Source organism: Schistocerca cancellata, chromosome 6 (genome assembly GCF_023864275.1).
Source record: "Schistocerca cancellata isolate TAMUIC-IGC-003103 chromosome 6, iqSchCanc2.1, whole genome shotgun sequence".
Taxonomy (NCBI): Eukaryota; Metazoa; Arthropoda; class Insecta; order Orthoptera; family Acrididae; genus Schistocerca; species Schistocerca cancellata.
This window is the reverse complement of record NC_064631.1, coordinates 246,636,968-246,656,348: the sequence shown is the minus strand read 5'-3', so window position 1 is coordinate 246,656,348 and position 19,381 is coordinate 246,636,968. Positions and strand designations below refer to the sequence as shown.

General features: G+C 38.5%; 1 protein-coding gene across 1 annotated transcript in view; it reads left to right on the top strand.

Annotated features, from left to right (window-relative positions):
- The window catches only part of LOC126191497 (collagen alpha-1(IV) chain-like), a 594,967-nt gene that overhangs the window by 406,810 nt on the left and 168,776 nt on the right, over nucleotides 1-19,381 (top strand). The window contains exons 4-9 of the mRNA XM_049932389.1: nucleotides 1,986-2,207; nucleotides 3,616-3,678; nucleotides 8,760-9,014; nucleotides 14,304-14,465; nucleotides 14,699-14,828; nucleotides 15,897-16,046. Coding sequence (XP_049788346.1) covers nucleotides 1,986-2,207; nucleotides 3,616-3,678; nucleotides 8,760-9,014; nucleotides 14,304-14,465; nucleotides 14,699-14,828; nucleotides 15,897-16,046 — 982 coding nt within the window. The remainder of the gene's footprint in view (nucleotides 1-1,985; nucleotides 2,208-3,615; nucleotides 3,679-8,759; nucleotides 9,015-14,303; nucleotides 14,466-14,698; nucleotides 14,829-15,896; nucleotides 16,047-19,381) is intronic.

The window sequence follows — 19,381 nt, the reverse complement described above, 5'->3', positions numbered from 1 at the left end:
AGAAAAATGCTATACCAGGACAGAAATCAATGGCGGCATATCGTTTACAAAGCAAGGAAATTCTGATGAATGTGATGATGATGACGACTCAGATCAATACAACCGTGAAAATCATCTCTGGGTGCATAAGAACTATTCCACTCTACTGGTTTCCAAGACTCAGCCACATAGCCCCTCCTATGTTGAGAGGACAAGAAGCCCCGTTGGAAGAATATTCCAAAATAATGAATAATCTTCAACTTCTCATCCATGAAGGTATCCCCGGGTTGACAACAAACCGACTTCGTTTCTGAAATCAACCCCTGCGCCTGGTTCAACAGCTTGCTGATAGCATCTTCACCATTGACATCTAACGGCGAGAAACCTGGACTGCAAATGTATGACTTCGTCTTTCAGTCAAATTGAAAACTCCACATTTCATCCTCGTCTATTTAGATTCTGAACTTCTAAAATAAAACCAATTAAGCACCTTTTCTTGGAATTTCAAACTATTGAGCCCTTTGTTTTTAAGTGTTAATCGCCGACTATAAAGTTTCCAAAGTCAACTAGTCTAAGGTTTTAAAGCCATTTGCCAGTACAACATGAAGACCACGCAGAATTTGTGCCACGGGTGTTCTCTGCAGTCATTATTCAAATTTCAAAATTGTTGTCTCTGGTGGAGGTGGTTGCTGCGCTGTAGGTCGACTTTCATCTTCAAGAAAATTTCCTTCTTGCTCGAATTCGTTGAACCAATGAAACATGATAGCCAAAGAAGCAGAATTTCCATATGCTGAATGCTATTTTATGAGGTACACTGAAATGTAAAAAATAAATAGAAGAAAGGAAAACCAACTGAAGGAAATGCTCTAATTTTAGCTCATTGCTGACAGCTAATGAATATCTCCGTAGATAACGACTTCGGATAGGTTTGCATCGCGGATAATAGTCAAACATCGTTGTACATTGCAGTAATAAACAAGATTGTGCGCTACTGTCGCGTGTCTACTGGAAACGACAGAATGTATCAGAAACCCTTCTCAAATGTTTCAGGCTTTTTCTTGTAGATCGAAGATAAGCTAGTTCAATTCTCGCCATGATAGCTGCGGTCTTTTTCACAGGGCTCGATATAAAGTCACTGCTTGTTGTGGAAGAGACACAAAAAGGACAGACTATTGCTATCGTGCAACGTGTGCCGGACGATCTATACGTGCTCTCTCAGCGAGGGCGCTGTGGGGGATAAGTTCTATCCAGTCAAACGCACAGATAAATCTATTATGTATTTCTGGCCATCTGCTTCCGGCCAATAACAGATGACACTGCAGTCAATGCACACTTTATATGAATTAAAACTGACAGACTAACTGGTGGGGTAAAGGTGTAGTTAAATAGGTGCATGTGAAGATGTATTTTCCCACCCATTGTGTACTGACACAACAACACAGTTCTTATGAAGCCATCAACATGCCTGTTGTGTAGACCGAGGTTTAGCTGAATATTCCGGCTGTTAGCTAACAAACCATTGATTGCAGTACTTTTTCGTCTGGGTGCTTCAGGCATATAGGGCACCTTGCGTGTGTGGTACGCCACCGCGACTCCTCATGCCGCTAGACATATAAAATTATCTTGAAATTCCATTTAGCTTGGGGAAACTGCGTTCGCAATAGTCCATATGCAGCATATTTTGGAATTCATTAATTTTGTTTGTAACGCTACCAAAAAATGGGAATATTAGCTCAGTGACAAACTCGAACTGAGGCAAAAATTAATCTCTGTTAAAACTGTGTTCACGATAATCTTCCACGTAATATTTTTACTTTATGTGTGGCCATCTGCAAATGTTGCCAACCTCACTGTATCTTCAAGTAAAGTGCAGGTGCTACCACACAATCTGTAGATTAATTCCTTAACTGTTGGTTTCATTTCAAATATCAATTTCTGAGATTCTTTTCGTACTATCGGAAACAGATCCAGAGGGCACGTGAGTATGTTGGAGGCTGATGTTGCAGGGACGGCCGGGAGATGCTGGGCCGCGCGGTCCTGACGGGCTGGACGGCTGCAACGGGACGGACGGAATCCCCGGAACGAGGGGAATCCCCGGTGGGCCAGGGCCACGAGGCATGGAGGGCTCTCCTGGAGAGCAGGGACCCACTGGCGACCCGGGCGACGGCGGCGTCAACTCCAAAGGCGTCAAGGGAGACCGCGGCGTGCCTGGCAGACCGGGACAACCCGTAAGTACCAGCGCCACATACCAAGTCATCGCGATGAAAATATGAAGTGAAGCTATAAACACTATCCACTATGCGCCGTACAGTCTTGATAATGGTATTAAGTGAGGAACTATTACTATAGTTTGATTAAAATTACGTGGTAGGTGACACTAAACCGACCGGAGCTGGTTTCCTCCAGAGCGCTCAACATCACGCCCGAACCGTTCGCCATTGCCGAACAACCACAACACTTAGTTACTTCAACTAGTCCCGCTTTCTTTGTTGTAGTGTTTGGATCCGAATTCAGCATCTGGCGCTTTAATTTCCTATTTCATTGCACATGATTAAAAAAAAAAAGTACACACACACACGCCAGATGCTAGCGATATACACGCTTTTCATGCAGAGTGCTAATCAAACATTACTGAATCCTTCCGCTCTAGACGCTATTCAGCGTCACATATACAGTTATTATAATGATAGACAGTGTGCTGGGTGGCAGTGGGCGAAGCTTGCTTCTTCCGCTGTTCGAGCCCCTCTCAGAATTCGTTCATCACCTTGTGAACAAAGAGTACAGCCTCTTCGCTCATTTTTATAAATAATATAAACAATTACTGGGCACACGAACGAACTTTGTGTTCACAATGGTTACTTATTGTTAATGCGCAGAATAATGTTACGTTGCTTGAGTTGCTTCCAAACGGCCGCACCGCGCTGGCCGCCTGCCACAAGACAAGAGGCTCGGCGCATCGCGACCGGTGTGTTCGTCAATCCGAGCCGATCTGCGCAACAACGAATAAGTGTCGCGCAGTGTCGGTACATCAAAGGAAATGGTTCGTTCGTGCGCGGCTTTGCTTGGACGGCGTTCCTCTTTCCATTCTTATTGACGCGTGCGTTCTCGCGTTCCATTCTGCGCTGCTATGCGCCGCTGTTTCTGCGAGCCGTGGCGCGTCTGCGCGTCTGGTGTGTGTTCGACTTAGGTTGGCAACGAGTGTAACCATTCCGGAGTGACACGAAGTTAGCCGACTTTCACCGAACAGAGATTAGTTACTTTTTTTAAAGTGTGCAACCTTAAAACGAAACGTTGTCGAACCATTTATTACTTGGAAATGGTCTTTGAAAATTTTTCCACAATTAGAGGTATAGAGAAAACTGCTTCATGGAATGCTTATGTCCCTTATCATTTCAGTAGCGAGCACGTAACACTAAAAATCTCTAGATCAAGTATAGTTTGTAAGACAAGAGAATTGAGGAGTGCCGTATCTCTTTCTCCTCCGTTAAAAGAGAACAAATGTGACAAATAATTTAGATCAGCATATGTTTGTTTCCGTTCTGGCAACTATTCTTTTTTTGAGTTGTGAACAGATGTTCATTGTAGTAACAGTGATTTACATCTTTGGACTGATTGGTGTTTAATACTTTTTTTCAGGGGGAAACAGGGCTGCCTGGTATGCGTGGCCTTCAAGGACAACCAGGAGACACTGGAAATCCGGTAATTCGCTCTTTTAGTTGCTAGCATTGGTGCAGTCTTCATGCGCCACAGGCTAATAATGAAAAATGTAATTGTTTTGTACAGTATATCTTCTGTTGTCCCGGCAAGTTAATGATTCTATTTTATACATAAAACTGATTCATGGACTATAAAGAACGCCTGTAAACCTCCAGAAATAACAATAACAATCACCTCATTCTAACTCGAGAGATACAGATGACATGAGACGCATTGGTAGTTTGTGAATTATTGCGACTCCGGAGAATTCAGAATGAAAAATTTTCTGACGTTTCACTCTCTAAGAGTATTTAGTTTGTTTATTTCTGTTATCTAGAAGGTTACAGAAGTCAGGAGCTAGTACATAATTTCTTTGTTTATGACTGTAAGAATAGACATTTTTTTCAATAACCGTAGCTTGAATAAATTATACTCAAATAGAATTAGAGCGCTCTACATTCATAAAGGTTGTGTCTTTAGTAATGATCCTAGTTCTCTAACGTAGCTAGATCTTGCTAAGAAATTTCTGCAGCTTCATATTGTCAATGTAGTTGTGTGTGTCGAAGTAGGTACCGGTACGCCATTTGATGTGGTTCTCTTTCTCGTAAAACATATGGTAGCCCTTTGTCAGTTTGATTTAGCACCAAATGTGTATATGCCAAGTGGGTTCATTGTGCCTGATAACGTAAAAAACAACTTTTAGCACACCCATCAGCTCTTATCCTAATGGTTATTGTCATTGTGGAAGGCAGTGCAATATTTTATGTTGTGATGTTGGCAGTAACCCGTCTCCTACTTTCACCATCTTGAAACACGTTACGTTCCTGCCTCTGCCCTTCTATTAAAATTATAAACCGAACAAAATGTGACATACTGTGTGTCCACATTTATTTTAAACCTCACAGACTAGAGGCAGGGAGCAAGCAATAACTCTTCATCATTGCTGCAGTGCTTTCAGGAAGAATGCTGCAGTGCATTCAGCAAGAAAACTAACTGTATTTTGGTTTCGTACTGTACCTAAAATATGCTGCTCAGACTAAATAATTAATAGGGAAATATTAAGACACATCAGACTACAGAGAAAGTAGATATGAAATAGCTCATAGGGAGATATATGGAGAACAAGGACATAGCTGCAGCTGGTGCTATCAGCTAAAAAAGCCAGCATGTCAGAGACAGTCGAGAAGGCTGTCATAAACTGACCCAAGGATTGTCTGCAAAAGGACACCAACACCAAGCTGTGGCAGCATGTGTTAAATTATTTGCTGTTGGAAAGGGAAGGAAGGTATGTTGGAGATCAGTGTCCTGATGACTTGTAAGTCATTACATTAGAGGGGAATATTAATTGATTGGAGGAGATAAAGGTCCTAACCTCACTGGACAAAGCACCTCAGGTGTGGTAGTGACATTCTTTTCCCCTATTCTCAAATCCTGGTTGTGGTGAGCTCTATTCTCCAAAATCCTGGTTTTTGTGATCGACTAATATGTAGTGTAGCTTGAGGTTTCGGATAGGTTGGAAACTGATAGTTTGGTTGTGAGTTGACAAAACCAACTATGTGAATATGGAATAAAACTTATGGTAAAAAATTTATTCATGATAAATAATTAAACCCACAAGATAAACTCAAAAAGGTGTATTACACAGAAGATAAATCTCCAGTGAATATTTTGGTACATATTATGTACATACTCATTCATAAACAATAAAAACTGCAAGGAGGAGCCAATATGTGCCTCCTACTAAAGTAATCATGCTGATGTTAATGCCAAATAATTTGAGAACACTCCGGATAATCATGACTTCCAAACAGGGATTTAAAACCTGATTCTTCACAATACAAGCCCTAACCAATGAAATACTGTACTCAGTTTTGCTGTTGAAGATATCAAGTCTATGGCAGAAGCTTGTGTAATTGTTTCATAGGATAAAATCATTGTTTATTGTCCTCACTTACGTATGTACATAAGTATGAGGTATGTGCACAATCACAATTCAGTCTGGTTGTATGGAAAGTCTGTAAGTCCACCTAAATATGTACCACCCCATACATAGATACTGCTCAGATACATAGATACTCAGATGAAGGCATCCATGTTACTATTGTTTGATGATCAATAATGGGTTTTGGATTTTCACCAGATCAGAACACTGATTCTAAACTGGGATTCATCAGTGAAGAAAATATGCTTTCTCTGCTTTGCAGCCATTTGCAAATGGTTTCTGCTGATGCAAATAGTGGACCATACATATGCAGCCATTCACCTTACATACTACACACCACCATTGTGTAGCCTCCAGTTTACAGTAAACAATGGTATCACTCATCTTGTGTTTGGTTTAGCACCCTAAAACACCAACCAGTCAATCTTGTGTTTGCAACAAATGCAGACCACGTTGTAAGGTGTGTAATGATGGACATTGGTTATTGAAGCTCTTCTTCCTTAAGCACACTTAGTTGAGCATCTGGATGCAGAAGTGTTCTTACAATCTGTGAACATGAGAGTGATGAATATTTAACCAATGTTTCATCTGCCCCACTCTGCCAAGGGAGGACTATTGCATTTCTTCTGGTAAATGATGCACTAATGGCTTCCAACTAAGTGGGCTATCTAAGCTGTCTGCTTCACTGTCACAGCACCAACCACAATCCTAATTTTTTGCTGCATTCATATGATACAAAATAAGTGGTTTTCCATTAGCTTGCAAGTGGTATTTCTTTGCTGCAGTAACTTACTTAGTGACATCTTGCAGTTTGGTGTTCACCTTGGGATTTTTGGCCAACAGTTGTTTAGTGGTTTTTGCAATGTTGCCAGCATGAATTGCTAGCGTTGTCAAAGATTCACACTCCATTACTAGTGCTGGATTGCAGTGCAGGGTCCAGACGATTCTAGCTTCTCATGCTAGTTGAACATAAGAAAAACAACTAAATATCAGTTGGCTGAAGATCCAGAGACAAGCATAAATAGGTTGTGTTGTTGTGGTCTTCAGTCCTGAGACTGGTTTGATGCAGCTCTCCATGCTACTCTATCCTGTGCAAGCTCCTTCATCTCCCAGTATCTACTGCAACCTACATCCTTCTGAATCTGCTTAGTGTATTCATCTCTTGGTCTCCCTCTACGATTTTTACCCTCCACACTGCCCTCCAATGCTAAATTTGTGATCCCTTGATGCCTCAAAACATGTCCTACCAAACGATCCCTTCTTCTAGTCAAGTTGTGCCACAATCTTCTCTTCTCCCCAATCCTATTCAATACCTCCTCATTAGTTACGTGATCTACCCACCTTATCTTCAGCATTCTTCTGTAGCACCACATTTCGAAAGCTTCTATTCTCTTCTTGTCCAAACTAGTTATCGTCCATGTTTCACTTCCATACATGGCTACACTCCATACAAATACTTTCAGAAACGACTTCCTGACACTTAAATCTATACTCGATGTTAACAAATTCCTCTTCTTGAGAAACGCTTTCCTTGCCATTGCCAGTCTACATTTTATATCCTCTCTACTTCGACCATCATCGTTTATTTTACTCCCTAAATAGCAAAACTCCTTTACTACTTTAAGTGTCTCATTTCCTAATCTGATTCCCTCAGCATCACCCGACTTAATTTGACTACATTCCATTATCCTCGTTTTGCTTTTGTTGATGTTCATCTTATATCCTCCTTTCAAGACACTGTCCATTCCGTTCAACTGCTCTTCCAAGTCCTTTGCTGTCTCTGACAGAATTACAATGTCATCGGCGAACCTCAAAGTTTTTATTTCTTCTCCCTGGATTTTAATACCTACTCCAAATTTTTCTTTTGTTTCCTTTACTGCTTGCTCAATATACAGATTGAATAACATCGGGGAGAGGCTACAACCCTGTCTTACTCCTTTCCCAACCACTGCTTCCCTTTCATGCCCCTCAACTCTTATAACTGCCATCTGGTTTCTGTACAAACTGTAAATAGCCTTTCGCTCCCTGTATTTTACCCCTGCCACCTTCAGAATTTGAAAGAGAGTATTCCAGTTAACATTGTCAAAAGCTTTCTCTAAGTCTACAAATGCTAGAAACGTAGGTTTGCCTTTTCTTAATCTTTCTTCTAAGATAAGTCGTAAGGTCAGTATTGCCTCACGTGTTCCAACATTTCTACGGAATCCAAACTGATCTTCCCCGAGGTCGGCTTCTACCAGTTTTTCCATTCGTCTGTAAAGAATTCGCGTTAGTATTTTGCAGCTGTGACTTATTAAACTGATAGTTCGGTAATTTTCACATCTGTCAACACCTGCTTTCTTTGGGATTGGAATTATTATATTCTTCTTGAAGTCTGAGGGTATTTCGCCTGTCTCGTACATCGTGCTCACCAGATGGTAGAGTTTTTTCATGACTGGCTCTCCCGAGGCCATCAGTAGTTCTAATGGAATGTTGTCTACTCCCGGGGCCTTGTTTCGACTCAGGTCTTTCAGTGCATAAATAGGTAGCACATGTATAATTGGCAGTGAAAGCCTCAGCAACATTAAAAAATACTTGGTGTTAATTATTTTGTGTTAGTAATATTTAACTGCCAATTATCTGATTACTCTTGACATTACAAGCATTTTACTTTTTGGCTTCTTTCATTTTGTTCAAAGGTAGCACTACTTAATTTGGGTATGGACATTTCTGTCTGTTGCTATGTGTTTTGCCACACCAGAGTAAGATGAACAGTTGAAATTGTATTTGGTATGTAATCAAATCAGTACCATGAGCAGTATTCAATATTTGATTATGTATATATTTTATTACTCACCTGCATCTAATAACAACAGTTTCTTAATCTTTATTGTATGAGTTGCGGTATTTTTAAAATAATATAATAAGGTAAGTGACCAGTGGAAGTATGTTTCTTCCAAGCTCCCTTTTTTTATATGTTCCAACTGCTCATAACATTGCCTTTTCTGCAAACTTGACAATATACCAGTCTTAGCACTCTGAAAGCTGTATGAAAATATGTCTTTTGCCGTCTCCAAGCAGTCAATAACAAAGCTGTATCTTACAATCTGTAGTAACTATTGTAATATAAACCAGAATGAAAACAGGAAACTGGTGATATGCGCAGGGATTCCCTGGCCTACCAGGTTTGGTAGGCCAACCAGGAGATCATGGTGATTCAACAGTTGGTCGTCGAGGGAGACCGGGAGATCGTGGAGACCAAGGGGAGCCGGGACTGCCTGGCATACCGATGTTCAATGACACATCTAAGGCATCGGGGCGATATCCTGTTGTCGCCAAGGGCCAGAAGGGTGTCAAAGGATGGCGTGGTCCAACAGGAGAACCAGGCATTAAGGGGCAATTTGGAGACAAGGGCTATCGGGTTAGTATGTGCCATTCTTATTTATGTGATAATAATAACAATTATTATTATTTATTCTTTCTCTGCCCCTCCCTCTCTCTCTCTCTCTCTCTCTCTCTCTCTCTCTCTCTCTCTCTCTCTCTCTCTCTCACTCCCTCTCTCCCTGTATAATGGTTCTTCACTTGCATCACTTTGTACACTTAACTTCACTTACACAGTCATTATTGCTCTTTTTCAAGCTCACTTCCAAAGACTTCAGAGTGCTCATTGCCACTGAAGCAAACAAAACAGGGTAGTGGCAACAGAAATATTCTTCATATGAATGACATCATAAACATGTATACAGCAAAACAAAGTGGCAATGTGAATAATTAACATATTCCTTGATGCTGTAGAAACTATTTGTAATTATCACCTTTTCAACTCCTTCTGAAATATATCTGATGTTTCTGTACTAATTATATTTGTATGCAGTGAATGTATTGAATAATATTTTTGTTTATGTACTGTATTTTTCTGGTATAGGGCTTTGATATGTATTTTTCTATGTAAATCAGTCCCACTTCTGGTGTCATATTTTGAATATGGCTTTTTGGTAATGCACACAGAATTTATGATATTGAAAGAGCCAAAAATTTAAATTCTTTAAAATGTTCCTGCAAGATTTTTTATTGATAACCTCATTCATTACTTTTGAATTTTAACTTATTGTTTTGCAAAACTTGCATTGCCTCAAAAAATAAACATACTGTAACTAGCTATGCACACACTCACAGTAATCATACAGAAAAGCATTGATGTCACATGTCACTGCAGCCCATAAGGATTCTTAAGACATAACAGCATGTACTTAACCTTTTATTCAGTAGTTCAATACATTTTTCCTATGTTAAAGGATCATATAATGAAATTCATTAAAACTTTGTGTTAGATGTTTGTCCAGCACTATATCCCCCTACTCCCAGCAATGTATTGTTTCTGGCTTTTGTTCTTATGTCTCTAAAGTTCAGCAATATTTTTTTCTTATCAGTAACCTCCGTGCAATAATCTCTATATCAATCCCTATGCACCTGACAGAGATTAACCACTTCAAAACCTTCAGCTACGTCTAGAAATAACCCACAGTTTAATTCATCTTGGTCTATAGCAGCGATTCACAAGCTTTCTGAGACCATTAAACCGGACTGCAATCAGATATCAGCTAGTATCACTCCCCTCTCCCACCCTCACCCTCAGCCTTCCATCCCCCCCTCCCCCCAACAACCCTTTTATATACAAATAGTTAGCATTTCTCAGAGCATCATGAGTGCCACCTACAACTGCGACTCAGAAAACCTGTCCACATTTGCACATTTGTTAAAAAACATGCTTCCTCAGTACCATTACTCTCCCTCATGACACTTGCTTCACCCAGACCCTATGCCCATATTTAAAATATGCTCTATACTTTGTAAATCAGTTGATTTCTGGACTCCTTGCTTCTGATCTGGTAGAAATTGGAAGACTTTAGGCTGCCAGCGCTTTGTGTCTGATCACTGCGACTAATACTAATAATGATAATAATAAGTCTAGGCCCTACAGCAGTGTAGTAGTAATTACATACTAACTGTTGCATTGTGCTGTCTGTTAGTTCATTTATAGTTGTGATGTAAATAATGAAAACATTTCTGGTCCATTGCTGGAACTACCTGCAATCAGAGAAGACATTTTCATCAGATACTAAGCATAAGTCACACAAATGTCTCAATTTTATTGCCAGTGATGCGTGGTACAAAGTACAAACTGGATGGAGTATATGAGGAAGAAGATGTTCATAAAATTGTTTCATGATTTAATGCTAGTATTTGAAAAATAATGTGATTATTGGGAACTTATGTAATGAGAATAACAGTATTACAAAATAGTGCTAATGCTAATGATCTTTTAAAAATAATTTAGTGTTATGACTGAAACATAATCGAATACTCTTGTTTTTAGTCCTCATAAAATTTTATTTTACACCTCAGGGAGTGATTGCCACCAGATTTAGAACCACTAGTCTGTAGCAAGTAGGATTTTCTCCAATAAGTCAAAGAGAGCTGTTTGAGTAAATTTGTTTCTCTGAAACCATTTTGAGCATTGACTAGTATTTTATTTTTATTCAAGAAGTTGGACAAACTGTTATGGATGACGCTTCCAGTTATTTTATGACAGCTTTTTTGTGTACCATCTGTTTTTTGAAGTGGGTTCAGTACTGACTGTTTTTGGTTTGTTGGGAATATTTCTGTACTAAATGATACACTGATTATGTTAGTGAGCTGAGTGTCTATTTTGCTTGAACTTTCTTTAATGATCTTATCTGGTATACCATGAGGACCATAGGATTTTTATAAAGATTGTATTTATTACTTCTATTTTAGTACTGGACACAAAAACATCATATTTTCATTCTGGGAGATATTTGGATGATTAGTTGACTCATAATGATTATAAATTATTTGTTGTGCTATATCTATATAATGTTCTTTAAATCTATATTGTATCTTCATCAGCTCTTCCACCAAATAATAGAAGAAGTCACACTTCTGGAAATTAGCAAATAATTGTCAATTCTCTAGGATATAATAACTTTTTGCGTCACCTATAAAATATTGTTCTTATGGTGTTGCACACTTTGGAACTGACCGCTTCATATATATCAAAAATGTTAATTTACAGTCTCCTCCTCCTCCGGATAAGTTTCTGCTGATGCCAGGGCTGAAACTTTTTGGGATGTATAACAGACCTTGTGAATCCCAATTTATCTGCAGGAACCAGAGCAATGTGGGCCAAGCTAGCAGTCAGCAGTGGCATTTTCAGTTTGGTATCAACTACACCGCTGATACATAGCCAGCTGATCATAAAGCTAATTTTTTTTTCTGGTTTCTCTATCAATATATTACTATGACATTTGATGCTGGGTCAGGAGAGAGCCTCTTTGATTTCCCCACTGATTGCAGATTGTCTTCTATTGTTAAGCTGTAATGCATCCTGACTTTCAGTTAATTATCCAATAGATCTGTTGATGAAAAGGAAAACAAATAGTATTCCTGATAGGTGTAATGGAGTAGCATATATACACCAGAGAACAACAAGTGCTTCAGTCTACACATTGCTGAACTCTCCTTCTACTGTAAATGTGCCCTACTGTATACTGACTCCAGGGAGGGGGAGGGGGCCAGAGTCAGAATCAGGAGGGGGGGGGGGGAGGCATATCTTAATAAATGTACCAAATTTGAAGTTTATGGCATTTTTTCTCTCTTTTCAGTTCAGATATAACCTATGAGTGTTGTGATTAGTATGTTCAGTGTGTTGCATGAAATAAAAAGTGCAACATATATTCTTAACATGAAATAAGCTTACCAGTAACACTAAGCAGCTGCCACAGAACTTTTGTCTGAAAAAATGCAGTTATGATCTTAGAAAACTTGGCCAGTAATATGGGAAGCAACTTGCACGTATCATCTAAGTGCATGATGAATGAATTATAGCTGAAAACCCACAGTCATCTGTCCTCAGAACCATCATAGACACTGGCAATTCATTATATGGTTTAAGGAACCATGTTATAAGGCTGATAGTTTTGAGTAGAAAATCATCTGCAGAGACAAAAGAGATTTTCAACAGGTTCTTAGTGAGCAAACTTGTTAAAAATGCATGAAAGTCATCTTTAGAGAAAAAGGAGATTTTAAGCGGGTTCTTAGTGAGTAACCCTGTTAAAATATACATGAAAATAATCTTTAGAGAAAAAGAAGATTTTCAACAGGTTATTAGTGAGCAAACATGTGAAAACAAGTGCTTGATTAACCTTCACATGATTCTTGAAATGCCAGAAGAAACGCGATGGGTCAATTTACAAAATATTTCATAGCAGCTGTCACGACATAATTATAATTTGAAGAAAATAGACTTGGAACTCCTCATCTCTTAATAGCGTCCTTTAATGGGAAACAGAGATTTTTCACAATATTTTATGGTAATAGCTCTTTCCAGACTATTTAATTTCATAATGTGATGACACCAACTGGCTAACATGATCTAAGCTTGGGTGAAAGTGGATATTTTGGAGGCAGAAGGGGGCTTTTTCCCCCACCTGAAATCTAGGTACAGAGTTTTAATTCATTACAAAATTCTCTTGAATTTCTAGCAGTGACGGCTTGCTATTGATAAACTGCAGATTAACATTGCCTGGTGTGATGATTAGTTTTATGACTTTAGCAGTGACTACCTGTTTTGGATTTTTTCTTTTTTTCACACTATTCACAATAAATTATGCTGATTCATTGGTGCATTGTCAGTTTTGGCACTATTCTGCAGTCAAGCTGGATGTGAACTTTTACAGAACAGTGTTAAACAATGTCATTAGTCTTTCCTCAGTTTCTTCCTTGTATAGCTATTTTCATGCTACAGACAGGGACTGAGGCCACATCCTGAAGTACAGATTCTAGTACAATGTAAGTGTGGCAGCAGTATACGAGCTTGTCATCCATCCCCAACTCTCTCAAAAACACCCTCTCTGCTTGCTCCACAGCAGAATCTCAATAGCAATTTGCCATTTGTCTGTGGGCAAAAAATACTTGTGATGGCCTGAAAATTTTTACATTCATTTTTACACAGCAAAGCTATTACAGTGGCCTTTGAAGAACACAACTCTCTCTTGCAGTCCAAATGCTTCAGGCAGAACAAAACCACATTTTGTGCACTAGAAGAAAGGAAACAAGTGTAAATTTTCAAGCTCAAAAAGATGTCCTCTCCAGGCATTGGAATCTTCTAAGCTCTATCGGTTGCTACCAGTGCCAAATGCAGTCATAGAACTATGAATTATGCAAGCCACTTAGCCTGATTGCATAATAGTCTGACAACCTGGAGAGAGGAGGACAGCCTTGGTTCAGTCCAAAGCTTTTAAAAGTCTATCTACTGGCCAATTGTAGGGTGGTTTTAGAAGACTTCTCACATTCACTGAGCCAGAACATGTAGTTTTTGAACCACATTTTGCTCAGTTTTAGTTATGAGAATTAGTATTAAAAAAAAAAAAAAAGAAAAGAAAATCATGAAAGTGATTAAATAGAACCATTAACATTTTTAACAATTTTATGATAACACATGAAGTGGGTTCCTGTGTTTGTAAAAGATCCATTGGTCTCTGTGGAGTCTGTCTAGCAAACTCAGTTATAGAAAACCAGTTTTCCATTACTGCTAGTATTTTCAATTAGTACTGCACAACTGTAGCAAATAAGCAGAAAATAATTGCCACACTAACCAATATCCCACATGACATTATTTCTCCTTCAGGGCCCACCAGGTGTTGCAGGCCTCAAAGGGATGAAGGGTGATCCAGGTATAGATGGACCACGAGGAAAGCAAGGCCGCCAAGGGCCAGAAGGGCCGGCAGGCCCCAAAGGCCAGAAGGGAGCTCCTGGCTATGCTGGAGAACCAGGTAGAGATGGACCAAAGGTGAGAAAACCCAAGATTCATTCTGTTGTTGTGTACTGTCATTTTGGATGTATGCCACAGATTAAGTCATCACAGTATTTATGAATAAGTCAGAGTGTGTGGGTAGAAGTAGATGCTCTATTGTTATTACTTAAAGTGCTTTTCAATCAAAAGTACCATCAGTGTTAATATCAATATAAATGTTGTACAAGTACATATTTTGATATTTGTAATATCTGAAAATACAAATTCAGGGAGCACAAGGTGAAGACGGACAAATAGGTCTACCAGGACCACAGGGACCAGAAGGACCACAAGGAATCTATGACCCAAACTTGGATGAAGATGGCAAATTTGGTGTTCAGGGACCACAAGGACCATTAGGTTGGTTGGGATACATTATATTTAGTTCTGATGGTTCCAACAAAATAATCCACCAAGAAGTATGTGGAAGCATGTCTATGCTACTGTAACTCCTTTACATTAATGTGATTATCAGTCTTGGTATTGAAACAGCATATTTTTTCAGTTAAGACTCTACATGCTAAAACATAAATCGTTTTCAAATGTAATAACTTCTCTCAAGAAATGAAATAGCATTACATAAACTAAGTAGCCAAAAGTCATGGGAAGGGTTATCCCATTGGAACATGTGCTGTCTGTGATACCCAAATGTTGCAGCTATAGTTGAGACAGTGTAAAAAGATCTCTGATAGCTTGTAGTGCTGTTGCCAGCTTTCAGTTTCGAGGCACAAATGGCTGCAGGCAAAAACAATAGCTGTCTACAGAGCTGTGACAGCACTGAGGCATTGTCACAGAGATGTTTACAAAATTATGGTATGTTGCCAATTGAGGTAGGCATGCAAAGCTGCTGTTTCCAGCCCACTGCAACTCTTGGGAATCAGCTTAACACCAACTCAATTGTAGATGTTGTGTATGGGGTGAGTATACCCATGATATCTGAGAGGTCTAATTCAGACAAATGTGTTATGATCATGGGAGCATGTTACAAATTAACTGACTTTGAATGTGAGATGATAACTGGTGCAAGATGCATTTGTCATACCATATCAGAGATTACATAAGATTTTAGGTTTATGAGGTCTGCAGTATCTGGATCTTCAGTACCACAGAGGCAACGTATCCACTTGTGTAAACCAATGCATAGGACAAACCCAGGCATTTGTCCAGTGGACATCTTGTTGCCTCTGCAGCGCCATGTAATAATATTGTAGGTCAAATTACCCTGATTTGAATGTGGGGTGACAGGAATCCATTCCTACCATGACTGTATGAAGATAGATGAGTCACACAGATTTCAGCAACTGACAACCAATTCTCAATACCTTAATACCTTCTTATGACTTTTGGCCAGTCAGTGTATATTACATGGTGGTGTATGAAGCTGAATTTTATGGTGTTATTGTTTCATGGGGCATCATTTTCTTGCAGGACCTCCTGGAGCAAAAGGAACATCTGGTATTCCAGGAGAAGATGGAATCTCTGGAACAATTGGTCCCCCTGGGCCACCAGGTTCAGCAGGGTTACCAGGTCCCAGAGGTGCCAAAGGAATATCCATCAAAGGAGAACGAGGAGATGATGGTAATTTTGGATTATTATGCCCACAGTGAACTGTGATTGCTATTTTTTTTTATTTTTATTTTTTATTTTATTTTATTTTATTTTATTTTATTTTATTTTATTTTTTTTTTTTTTTTTGTTGCATGAATTTGTGCTTTTATCTTTTTCAAATTGTGGCAGGTCACTAGAGCAGTGAGCCTCCTTCCATCACCCTGCCAATGTGCCATTTTTTGGCGGGATGGTGTTAATAAAGATACAAGCTCTTGGCAATAACAGTGGAACTTTGAGACAGCTGCCTAGGGATGCTTTCAGCATGGCACACTGTCACATGCAGTAATATGATAAGTTCTGCCTCTGAAAAGGAAAAGGAAATGGTTAAATACAAAGTTGGTGAAACCCCTACTGTTGAGAAACAGATTTTTCATGGGTCATGTCAGAGATTTGCTGTGGTCCTCTGAACTGGTCAACATGTTTCTTCAATTTTTCCTGGTATATATTATGAAGGAAAATTTTTTGAGGGAACTGCCATATTGTAATATTATGCTTGCATCTCTAACATGATAGTTGAGCCATTTGCCTGATAAATTTTCCTTTACCTGCGAGGAATTTAAATCAAGTACTTTGAGTGTTGGTAGCAATGCAAAATGAAAGTGGGATACCAGGGAATTATGATGTCATTATATCATGAAAGTTCTGGGAGAGTAAAACTGTGTGTCAGATCAAGTCTCGAACTTGGGACCTTTGCCTTTCACGAGCAAGTGCTCTACCAATGGTAGAACACTTGTCTGCGAAAGGCAAAGGTCCCGAGTTTGAGTCTCTGTCTGGTACACAGTTTTAATCTGCCAGGAAGTTTCATATCAGTGCACACTCCAATGCAAAGTGAAAATTTCATTCTGGAATCATTACATCATGGCAGGTCAAATGTGATATCTCAGAAAATACAACTGAAGGACACAAACAGTATATGTCACATTAAAGATTGATTGGAGGTAGTGAATTTGTGATCTAATGAAGATAAAAAAAGAATGAATCTGACTGTCGACGAGTCTAAAGGAAATGGTGAGATTGGATGTGAGCTGTCTGGGTCTCAACTATACATGTTACAAGCTGTCACAACTCTGAGGTTCCTGTCAATTTGATAACATTTACACTGACACATACACTGAAATGGCAGGTCTCAGTTGCACTGACATTTAGACACTATGGTCTAAAAATGTTTTAGACAAATTGCCAACAAGATTATACTCTGTAATTTTAAGTACAGTCTTAATTATATTATAAAAATACTTACAGTTTCAACTTTACCACAAATCTCATTATAGAAGCACTTACTTGTAAAACTTTCTGTAGTTGCTTTCCATGCAATTAAATGTAAAATTACTGATTTAATTACGTTCAACTGGACTGCATGTCACCATATCCAGTATAGTGTGGTACAGAGCAAGTAAATAAATTAGTCAACAAACTGCCATCTTCATACATAGAATTGGGAAACAGGGGAAGTTACCACAGTTCATTTTCTGTCAATGAAATTCTGAAACAAGAGTTGTATTATCAGAGATAGAAAAGTATTTAAGACCACACTGCTGAAGAAAACACAAAGAGATAAATTTGAAGACTATTTCATAAGCAGCTTAATACCCATCATGTTGAGTAGAATAATATGTGAAATAACTAGGGAAAGAAAAAAAAACTTATTTTTTGGCCAATTTTGGTGTTGTTTTTTTTTGCCAGTTTCAATGTTATTGTTCGACTATTTTAGTTTTATTTTCTACCAATTTTGCCATTACGTTTTGACAGTTCTGATATTAAGCTCTGAGATATTTTGTTTGAAGTAATGTACACTCCTTATTTTTGTCTGATTTCATTTTTAAGTGTTATCTTCAAGATCAGAATCTGCACATGAATTACAGTATATTTACTGCCAGCACAGATCACATTTATTGACATTATTTAAAGGAAGAAATCATGTCTGTCAAACCTATTAAAACTAATCAACTATAGAAAAATAACTTTGCAACCATACTCTGTTAAAAAAAAGCACTGTCATCACCTCAATGTTTTCTAAGACATTATGTTGCTGTTATGTCAGTATTTCACTATAGTGTGAAAACATCTGCATGATGTCTTAATCTGAAATGGAAAGCAATCTGGCTTCAGCATGCCACCAGGCATTTGACATTGTCCACATATCCTGCCAACATGGACAGCTGCTTTCCCAATAAATTACAAAGGGATTTGTATTCCTTCAGAATGTCTTACAAAGTCAAGACTTGACATTCATGTACACACAATTCTCTGGACGGAGAACTGAGGGAAAGACTCATAAAATGTTTTGTATTGAGTGTTCTTCTGTATGGCACTGTAACATGGACTTTGAGGAAGAAAGATAGAGAAAGGCTGGAGGCTTTTGAGAAGTGGACATGGCGGAGGATGGAAAGAATAAGTTGGATGGTCAGAGTAAAAAATGAAGAGGTACTGAGATGAATGGGGGAGAAAAGACAGTTACTAAATGAAATAAAAAAAGAAAAAGAAATTGGATTGGGCACGCATTAAGAAAGAATGATGGACTGATAAAAACAGTTTTAGAAGGTTATATAGAAGGGAAAAGGAAGTGAGGAAGGAAGAGATTTCAGATACTGGATGACATGATGGATGGTACAACATACAGCAGCCTTAAGAAGGAAGCAATGGATCGCAGAAAATGTGAGAGGTGAAGGACCTGCTGGTGTAGCAGAAAATGGATAATGATGAATTCATGTTGCAATATCTTCATTAACAGAGTTCATTATTTGAAGCCATTTTGACTATTTTTTGACCGTGACTGTCTCAACTTTTTTTTTTTTTTTTTTTTGTAAAATACTGCTACCAGTCTCAAAATTTGTTAACTAATGTATTATTTAATTATTGTTGACATCTTTTGAGGGAATACCTCATTGTCAGGCTAAATGGCATTACAAAAACAATTTCACAATAAGATCATACAGATGTACACAGTCTTTTCATTAAGAACAAAGTGAGTGACTGTTACAAAACTTGCAAACATCAGTCCAGCTTAACAAAGTGACATCGCCTCTTACTAGGTTTCTTCCACAGGATAACCACAGCAATTATGAAAAGACTGTGTAACATCTGTATGATCTTATTGTGAAATTGTTTTTGTAATGCTATTTAGCCTGACGATGAGATATTCCCTCAAAACATGTCAACAATAAATAAATAATACATTAGTTAACAAATTTTGTGACTGGTAGTGATAGTTAATAAAACAATAAATCAATTAAAAAAATTAAAAAAAAAAAAACCTTTACAGTGTTCATCATCCCATGGCTGAAAGATGAACCTAGAATTGTGAA